Source organism: Panthera onca, chromosome D1 (assembly GCF_046562875.1).
Source record: "Panthera onca isolate mPanOnc1 chromosome D1, mPanOnc1 haplotype 2, whole genome shotgun sequence".
NCBI classification, from domain to species: Eukaryota; Metazoa; Chordata; class Mammalia; order Carnivora; family Felidae; genus Panthera; species Panthera onca.
In genome coordinates, this window is record NC_138348.1 from 3,556,068 (window position 1) to 3,565,609 (window position 9,542).

A 9,542-nucleotide genomic window follows, 5' to 3' on the forward strand; every position below is an offset into this window, starting at 1 on the left:
TCCGCCGCGCCCCGCGGCCCCCTTCATTATGCGCCTCCTTTAATGGGCGTTCGCCAGCACGACTTCCCCCCAAGTTGTTTTCGCGGACATCAGTCATCGGCGGCGGTCCCATTGTGCCGGGGGATTGATGGGGGGCGGGAGGGGGTGACAGGGCCTGGGGCGGCCGCCTCGAGGCCTCGGTCTATAATTTTCGGAGGCATAATTGGCCTGGGGGGGAGGGGGCGGGGGCGGGGCGGGGCGGGAAGGGACCTTTCGGAGCCGGGAGGGCGCGCGGGGGCGCGGAGCCGCGGCTCGACGGCGCTGCGCGGGGGGCGCCCGGCCCGAACCCCGCGCCCCGCCGGGCTCCCCGCCCCTCCCGCGCCTCCGCCCGGGCACCACGTCGGCCTTTTGTTGCCGCACCGTCTTTTCTTCCCGCGCTGTGCGCAGCAACGGAAATTTCACCGGATCCCGGGTGAAAATTAAAGGAGGTGCCTCCCTCCCTCCCTCCCTCCCTCCCTCCCTCTCTCCCTGCCTCCCTCTCTCTCTCCCCCAGCCCCCGCTCCCTCCCGCCCCTCCCCCGCTCGCCGCGAGTCCGCACCGCCCCGCGCGCTCCGAGCGCCCCGGCCCCGCTGCCGCCCCTTCCATGGGCGCCGCGCTCGCCTGCAGCCGCCGCCGCCGCCGCGGGGCGGGCGCGATGCCACGATGGGCCTGATCTGGCTGCTGCTGCTCAACCTGCTGGAGCCCGGCTGGCCGGCCGCGGGCCCCGGGGCGCGACTGCGGCGCGATGCGGGCGGCCGCGGCGGCGTCTACGAGCACCTCGGCGGGGCGCCGCGGCGCCGCAAGCTCTACTGCGCCACCAAGTACCACCTCCAGCTGCACCCGAGCGGCCGCGTCAACGGCAGCCTGGAAAACAGCGCCTACAGTGAGTGTCGAGGCGGTGGCGGGGGCCCCCGGGGGGGGGGAGCGGGGTCCGGAAGGGCCTGGCGCGCCCAGGGTGCCCGCCGGGGTCCCCCGCCGCCTCCTGGCGTCGGGGAGAAGAGCGCGAGGGGAGCGGGGGGGAGGGGGATCACGTCGGAGGGCACGCGCGGTAGACACCCCCGGGGCGCCCGGCCCGGCTGGGTCCCGGGGCCCCGGCAAGTTTGAGCCCCGTGAGTTGGTGGGAGAAAAGGCGCCGGAAGAGGCGGGTAGGGTCTCTTACTATTTTGACGACCTCTCCTCCTCGGCCGACCCCGGGGCGCCCCGCCGGCCCCTCCGCCCTCCTGGAGCGCGGCCGCCGCCGGGAGAGTCATTTCCCAGGGCCCGAACCGCCGCCCTCGGCCGCAGAGCGACAGGCAGGGCGGGCGCCGCCTCGGTGTGCGGCCGCGGGATACGAGCTAGGCGCGCGGAGGGACGTCCGCCCGGGTCCGGGGGCGCAGGTGTGCTCCCGCCCGGCCCCACGGCCCGGATCGGGCTCCAGCGGGAGCCCCGCGGGCGCCGGGGTTTGGCTCCTCTGGCCGTGGGGACCCGGGCTCGGGCTGAGCCTCCGGGAGAGGAGCGCGGGGGCCGGGGGCCGAAGCAGCTCCGCTTGGCCGGGAGCGGGAGACCCGAGCTCGGGGCGAGGCAGGGACGCAGCGGGGAGCGTGGGAGCGTGGGAGCGTGGCTGGGGGCCCGGTGTCCTGTGCCGCAGCCCGCGGCGCTCGCCCCCGCGCCGAGCGTAGGAAGCAGTGCGGCGGAGGGAAACCGCTGCTTCCGCGAGGAAAGCCGCAGCCCCGGGAAGGCGCCTTAGGAGGACGCCTCTGGAGCCGCGCGTGGGGGGCCAGCTGTCGCCAGGGCGTCCCGGGGGCCGCAGGATGGGGCTCCAGGAGCGCCCGCGCTCCCTTCCCAGCGACGCCCCGGTTCTCTCCAAATGCAGGCTCCCACAGAGCATCAGAATCCTTGGAGCATCCAAGGCAGGCAGCTTGGGGGCAGAGGAGCGCGCGGTGCGCAGCCACCCCTGTCCCGCATCCGGACGCGGCGCCGCCGCCCTCGGCGCGCAATCCGCCCCCGCTGCGTCCCATGGACGCCAGAGGCCCGCGGCCTGCATCGCCCCACGTCTTGGCCCTGGGATGGCTGCTGTGCTGGGGGCCCTGGAGAGAGCATCGCTTTGGCTCCAGAGCCCCTTGGAGCCCTTGGAACCCCGTGGAGGCCGGGGGGACAACGGCCCCACCGGGGCCTTTGTTGCAGGACCTCTGATGAAAAGGCACTCCTGCGCTCAGAAGGAAGCTTAGGGGAGACTTAAAGTCCATCCGCGCAGTGGGGATGGGAGAGCCCGGGTCAGCTTCCCTTTGTGCGATCCGGCGTCTAAGCCCGCTTCCTGCTACCGTCCTCTGTGGCGCTTGGACCCTGCCCTGCACAGTTACCTGCTGCCCAGGCCCGCTGCCAGTGAGTTCCGGTGGCTCCCTCAGTGCCCTGAGCGCAGCAGCCCCGGCTTCACCCCTGCCCCAGACTCTTCAGATGCTGTGGGGTGTAGACAATGCGGTCGGAGAGCTCCGGCACCGCTCTCCGCAGCCGGGGTTGGAGCTCCGGCTCGCCCACGTGGGGGTGGTCTCGGGAAAGTCACCTAACCCCCGGCCGTCTCAGCTGGCCTGTCTGTCGGATCGCGCAACCGGCTCGCCGGGTGGCTGAGAGGCTCCCGTGTCCTGAGAGACCCCGCACCCCGCAGAGTCAGCGGGTAGCAATGTCAGTTTTCTTCCTTCCCTCCCGTGTCGGAATTCTTCTCGTCGGAGAAGCCCTGCCCTGATGCTCCCGGGGCTCTGCCTCCCATCCAGTAGTTTCTTCTTTTCCTCAATCTCCCGAGTCACCCCCCCCCCCCACCGCCCTGCCCCGCTTAAGTGTGTGTTGCCCTCACCTCCCCGAGCCTGGGCGAGGCTTGGGCGGGTCCAGGGGGTCCTCGGCCCTCGGCGCGGGGCTCTGTGGGGGGGGGGCGCGGGGAGTGACGGGCCTTCACACTGTTCCCAGGTATCCTGGAGATCACGGCGGTGGAGGTGGGCATCGTGGCCATCAAGGGGCTCTTCTCTGGACGGTACCTGGCCATGAACAAGAGAGGACGGCTGTATGCTTCGGTGAGTCCGATCTCGCACGCGGGCAGGCGTGGATGGGGCGGCCATCTCCCTCGGCCACTCGTTAGGGGACAGAGGGGACGTGGGCAGTGCAACGCTTTGTCCGGGGACCTGCAGCACCCGAGCCGGAACCAGAGCCTCAAGCCCCGGGATCTCGACGCCCGGGGCGGCTGCCCGTGTGATTGCCTTGGGGCACGGCCCCCCGGGGAGGACCCCACGGGGTCACACTTGTCTTACGTTCTCCGGTGTCGCTGGTTAGAAGCTGCCCCTCCACACATTTTTGTTCACCATCGCTGCCCTTCCCCCCACGGTAGCTGAGAGCGAGGCAGAGATTGTCCCCCGAATCTCCACTGAAATAAATAGACCCGGCGAGCCGTGGGGTGCCACGCGACTGCCTGCGGGGCAGAGCTTTTCTGCGGGCTCAACCAGGGGTCTCCTGGGGGGACGAGAGAGGGAAGCAGGGCACGGCACAGCCAGTCCTCCCCGGGGGATGGGAAGGCGAGAGCTGTTCGTTCTCAGGCCGGAACACAGAGGAAGGACCACAGGGCCCGCCTCCCAGGCACCCAGATTCGGAATCCAGTCTACACAGCCTGGGGCCTCCGCAACAGAAAAGGGTCCCATGACTCTGTGGGCAGTGGCGGTGTCCTTCCCCCAAGGGCAGGGGTGGGGACGCATGGAGTAAAATGCATGTAAGCAGGAAATTTGCCGTCTCCAACTAGTCATTATGTGCAGTTCGGCTGATACCTCCTTGGGCAATGAGAGGTTTTCCGTCCACGGTAACCTAGACGACGCAGCCCGAGGACCATCTCCCCGCAGCTCCCTCTCTCCGTGCAGCAGTCTCTTTGCAGGGGACCCACACCAGCCTCTCCCTGCCCGTTGGGGAGCTGGGCAAAGTGTGATGAGCAAAACCCTCTTTAAGCTGCCGTCTGGTCCCAGACCTTCCGCCGTTTTGCCGAAGGAGATGGAAAAGCTGGAAGGCGCCCAGCTGCTTTGTCTGCCTCAGGGGCCACTTCAGAGAAGCCGTGTCTGGGGGGAGGGACCCCCCCTGGCGCCCAGCCTCTTCAGCAGGTGCTTCTAGAGTGATATGCCCTCAGGCCGGGCTCTGGCCTGACTTTTCCTTGAGGGGCATCGTGGCTTTGCCGAAGCCTCAGCCCCGTGCCCCTGGTGCCCGGTGGGCAGAACTGATTTTCTGTTCCTCAAGTGGCCCGAGACCATCTACAGACGCCCCTTGTCCGTTACGGAGAGGGGCCCCGGTGAGGCGTTCTCGTCGCCTTGCAGGGGTGGTGCCGGTCTCACCGGTCCCGAGGGCCATCATCCGCACTGAGCAAGTTCATGGATCGGGCGGGGAGGGCTGAATCCGGAGGGGGAGCCTAAGGCCTTTGCCACATCTCCCATGGGGGACCCGGGCCCAGGGCTTTGGGGGACAGCACAAAGCATGGCCTGGGGGATCCCCGTGGGTCACAGTCTACCTGTGGCTGCTATTGGTTAGATCTGACAACGCCGGCTTCTCCTTCCCTTCCCTTCCCTTCCCTTCCCTTCCCTTCCCTTCCTCCTTCCTTCCTTCCTTTTTTCTTCCTTTCCTTTCTCTTCCCTTCCTTTCCTTTCCCTTCCCTCCCTTTCCCTTCCCTTCCCTTCCCTTCCCTTCCCTTCCCTTCCCTTCCCTTCCCTTCCCTTTCCTCCTTCCTTCCTTCCTTTCTTCTTCCCTTCCTTTCCCTTCTCTTCCTTTCCCTTCCCTTCCCTTCCTTTCCCTTCCCTTCCCTTCCTTTCCCTTCCCTTCCCTTCCCTTCTTCCTTCCCTTCTCTTCCTTTCCCTTCTTCCTTCCTTCCTTTCTTCTTCCCTTCCTTTCCCTTCCCTTCTTCCTTCCTTCCTTCCTTCCTTCCTTCCTTCCTTCCTTCCTTCTTTTCTTCTTCCCTTCCCTTCCCTTCCCTTTCCTTCCTCTTTCCTTCTTTCCTTCCTTCCTTTCTTCTTCCCTTCCCCTTCCTTCCTTCCTTCCTTCCTTCCTTCCTTCTTCCCTTCCCTTCCTTTCCCTTCCCTTCCCTTCTTCCTTCCCTTCCCTTCCTTTCCCTTCTTCCTTCCTTCCTTTCTTCTTCCCTTCCTTTCCCTTCCCTTTTTCCTTCCTTCCTTCCTTCCTTCCTTCCTTCCTTCCTTCCTTCCTTCTTTTTTTCTTCCCTTCCCTTCCCTTCCCTTCCCTTCCCTTTCCTTCCTCCTTCCTTCTTTCCTTCCTTCCTTTCTTCTTCCCTTCCCCTTCCTTCCTTCCTTCCTTCCTTCCTTCCTTCCTTCCTCTCTCCCTCCCTCCCATCCATCCATCCATCCATCCATCATCCCCCTGGCATTCATTCCTTCATTCACTACTGCCCCGGGCATCCATGTGTCACACTCTCTGCTGGGTATATGCATCGGGATCTCACTACCTGTGAATCCGCTCCTGTCATGGCCTCCAGAAGCTCCCCATCGCCCACACGTCACCACCGGGGTGCCTCGGCCCCCAAAGGAGCTGCCCGGACCGCCTTCGGCTCCTCCCTTCCACCGTCGTTCCATAACCCGTGTACTCACCACAGCCTCCTGAACCCCTCTCGCTTCCCCAGGACCAGCCACGCTGGTCACCCTTCCGTGCCTTTGCCCGACTGCAGTGCCCCCATCAGAAACGCCCGCTAGAAAGTGCCCACCTCTCCCTTAATGACTCCCCAGGTGTCACCTCATGGGCAGGGTACCTCTCAGCCGGCCTCCCCTCACACCTGAGGCCGCCCTCCCTGCACACCCCCTGCCCGGTGCCCTGGGGCTCAGAACCAGCTGGGGTCGCGGCCACGCCGGCCACAGCCACACTCTGCCCCAGGCTGGCTTTTCTGGAGCCTGCGAAGGAAGAGCAGCCTCCCCAAGGTGGACGGTTTCAAGGAGAATTTCAGCAGGTGGCACCAGTGGGTGGGGGTGACTGGGGGGAGGCCCCCGTGGAGCAGAGGGTCTGGGGTGGGACAGTCGGAGGAACCAGCGAGGCTTCGGGAACCGTTGCCGCTGTGAGTCCCAGCTGGGGCACCTGGAGACCTTGCTCCTGTGCTGGCACCTTCCTCCTGGGCCTCCTGACCCCTCTGGGAGCCCCTCTGCAAGATGCAAACTCTGCGCCCCCCCCAGGACCCCCCTCTGGAGGGCCTGAACTCCTCCCTCTCTGAGGCTCACAGGACTGAGTCCCTTCAGTTGCCCCACAAAGTGCCCCTGCAGTGAGAAAGCCCGCCCTCTGGCTTCCTGATTCATGGCCTCGGCCGTGGGCTACGACACCCCTGAGTTTCTCACAGTTTAGCGTGGGGGCCAGGCCCCAATGTAGCCGCCTGGCACGGGGGTCAGCCCGGAGCCCACCCACTCACCCCAGACGGCCCCTGGTTCCCACGCTAGGCGGGGGTTGAACGCAGACCAGAACGGTGCCACATCCCCGTGATTTGGGGCCTGCCGCCACCCCGGGCCTCAGTTTCCCCGTCTATAAGGTGCGGAGGCTGGTCTTTGTCAATGGCGTCTGTACTGTGACCCGGGGCATTCTGGGCATCCCCTGAAGGGTGGGACAGCAGAGAGGGGACAGCAGGGAGGTCCGGAAGAGCTAGAACCCAGCCCCCTTCCCTCTGAACTTACACGTCATCGGGAAACAGGTATTTGGTGCTAGAGCATCGTGCTTCCCGTGCCCTTTGCAGGTCACGTGCTGCCCACCTCGCGGGCGTGGCTCTGACCAGCCTGTGACCCCCTGAGAACGGGCCTGCGGCCCTTGGGGCCACCTGCACTCGGCAGCGGCCGCCTTTCCCCTCCACAGATGGAGACAGACCATGAGGGTCTCGGGCTCCTTCTGCCCAGCTCTGCCCGTCCCCCAGCCCTGCCCCTGGGCCCCGGGCTGAGGAGGGACGCCCTGGGGGTGCTTGGCACACCCACCCCTTCGACCCGGGGGCGCCCCACGAGGCGGCCCAGGGGCCGCTGGTGGAGGCCCCTGGAGTTCCCAGTCTGTGCCTCTCTCCCTCCAGATGCCCGCCTCTGAGAAGGCAGCGCCCCGCGTCTCAGCCCGTGCCCCCCAGCCTGCCCCAGGCCCACACAGGCCCCCGCGCAGCCCCCACTGGTACTGGGGCGCCGGCACCCCCAGTCGCCCTACAAGAGCAGTGTCTGTGCGGTTCATGAGCTTCCGCCTGGGCTCCTGGCTTCTGGGCCACGCGCATGGGGCAGGCGCCGCGAGGCCGAGGCGGCCAGTCTCAGAGCTCAAGGCCCAGAGCCGAGTTTCGTGCAGGCGCCAGGCTCCTGAAAACCCCACGAAACCATCCTTCCCGTGCTCTTCTCAACATTCGTCTCTTTTCTCTCGCACGCACGCTTTTCCCAAGGCGTCCGGGGTGCCGTCCTCTCCCTGTGTGCAGACGTCCTGCCAACGTCCGTGCCACCCGCGGAGATTTGGGGCAGGCCCCACATCTGCTCTGCTGACACCGCCCCGTGTCCCCGTGCCGGGGAAGCCTCCCTAGTCAGTGCCTGCGGCGGGGTGGGGGGGTGGGGGGGACAGGGCTGGGGGAGCCACAACGCCCGGGGGCTCAGGAAACCGTGGCGGAAACGAGCAGACCCTCGCGCTGAACCCCGAAGCTCAAGGCCGCGGACCCGGAGGGGGCACGGGCACAGCCCAGGCGTGGCAGCGGGTCAGATGGGTGGCCGGGAGGGAGCAAGGAGGGGAGGGGGGCCCCGCCAAGGAGCGGGGGGGGGGGGTCCTCGAGGCCCGGGCCGCCGGCCTCGAGCGCGGGGCCTCCCACGGCTGACCCAGGCGCCTGGCCCCCTGCAGGAGAGCTACAGCCCCGAGTGTCAGTTCGTGGAACGGATCCACGAGCTGGGCTATAACACCTACGCCTCGCGGCTGTACCGCACGGCGCCCAGCGGGCCGGGGGCCCAGCGCCAGCCCAGCGCCGAGAGACTGTGGTACGTGTCCGTGAACGGCAAGGGCCGGCCTCGCAGGGGCTTCAAGACACGCCGCACGCAGAAGTCCTCTCTGTTCCTGCCCCGCGTGCTGGACCACAAGGACCACGAGCTGGTGCGTCTGCTCCAGAGCGGGGCCGGGCTCCGCGGCGGCCCGCCCAGGCCCCCCGGCAAGGGCCCCCGGCCCCGGCGGCGGCGGAGGCAGAGGAAGAGGAGCCGGGGGGGCCGGGCGTAGCCCCCCCCCCCCCCAGCCACCCCGGACCCGGCCGAGGAAGGCCGTCCACGTTCTGGGCCCAGGCCGGCTCCGAGCCCCCGGCCGACCCGGCCCGGCAGGTGCGGGCCGGCCGGGGCCCGAGTGCCCACCGTCACAGCCGATCGCCGCGGCGCAGCAGGTCTCCGGGACGCTCCCCGCTGCCCCCGTCCCTCTCCTGCTCTGCCCGGCTGCTGTGTGCCTCCCGGCCCTCTGCGATTCTCTGCAGCGGGGTCGGATCGGAAGGGAGCGCCGGCCGAGGGGGGCCGGGCAGGGAGGGCCGCTTTACGTGGGCCCGGAGCCCCCTCGGCCCCCCCCGGGGGAGCCGGCTGTCGCGGGGGCCGCCCGAGAAGCCTGCCGGTGGCTCGGCTGCGGGGAGCGCGGGGGCGTCTGTGTAACCGAAACATTAAAGCGTTGCATTCGACTCGGCTGTTTGATAGATTGCGACGCAGCCTGAGCCCGGGGAGACCCTTGCCGTTTTTCCTCGAACCCTGTTTGCTTGCGACGATGACCGCGTCTGTGCCAAATCGCTCTTTTCAGACGTAAGACTGTATCCTGAGGAATAGGGCTAACGATGCGTTTTCATGCCCTGGTTTGGAAAGCGGCTGTTTGTCGAAAGCAAGAGGTGGTTCGTGGGGACGGAAAGCACAGGCTGATGCGTGTGTGTGTGTGTGTGTGCGTGTGTGCACCTGCAAGTGGAGAGAGAGAGAGAGAGATGGGTTTCCTTTGTTTAGAACCCCCCCCCCCAAAAAACTCCCTCCATCGTGAAGCTGTGTCTCCATGGGCAGTTTTAAGCACCTGTGTGATGTGCCAGGTACGAGCCTCCCTGAACTCCTTCACCCCTGCAGCCTGCCGGGCCCAGAGAAGCAAAGGCCGTGCACCTGCTGCCCCCACCATGGCAGTGGGTGGGGTCACCTGAGGCTAGCCCCGGTGAGAGCCGGAGGGCACGGGCAGTGGCTCACTTTTCTCGGACCTTGCAGGGGGAGCAGGTGAGGGGTATGGAACGAGATGCTGCAGGTTCCCGGCGTGGCCCCCGGGGTCGCAGAGGAGGAAGCACGTTCAGGAGGTGAGCTTGCCCAGGCCACATCGCACCCTCCCTGCACCAAGATGCCCCCGAAACAAAGGGGGCGACGCTCGGGGGCTCAGGGTTAATACCCAAAACAGATTGGATGGGAGAGGTGGGAAGGCAGCAGCTCCTGGGCGGGGGGCTGAGGGCCAGTCGCAGGCACTGCCCTGTTCCGCTCTGCCTCCTGAGCGGGGACAGCTGGCCCCTGAGGGAGGAGGCACTGGCCCCCCCACCCAGGCAGGGAGCCAGACCA

General features: G+C 67.3%; 1 protein-coding gene across 1 annotated transcript; it reads left to right on the forward strand.

The window, feature by feature from the left end:
* The first annotated feature begins 681 nt into the window (after positions 1 to 681).
* FGF3 (fibroblast growth factor 3) lies at positions 682 to 8,647 on the forward strand. Its single transcript, XM_078432594.2, has 3 exons — positions 682 to 901; positions 2,956 to 3,059; positions 7,843 to 8,647. Exons 1-3 carry the CDS (start codon positions 682 to 684, stop codon positions 8,206 to 8,208), a joined length of 690 nt encoding a protein of 229 aa, XP_078288720.1. The 3' UTR covers positions 8,209 to 8,647.
* The last annotated feature ends 895 nt before the right edge of the window (positions 8,648 to 9,542 follow it).

Excerpts from the sequence above, each read along its gene's own strand:
- FGF3 (XM_078432594.2), top strand. The coding sequence starts at position 682 with ATGGGCCTGATCTGGCTGCTGCTGCTCAACCTGCTGGAGCCCGGCTGG. Across the intron at positions 902-2,955 it reads CCTGGAAAACAGCGCCTACA|GTATCCTGGAGATCACGGCG; the intron begins GTGAGTGTCGAG and ends CACTGTTCCCAG. Across the intron at positions 3,060-7,842 it reads GAGGACGGCTGTATGCTTCG|GAGAGCTACAGCCCCGAGTG; the intron begins GTGAGTCCGATC and ends GGCCCCCTGCAG.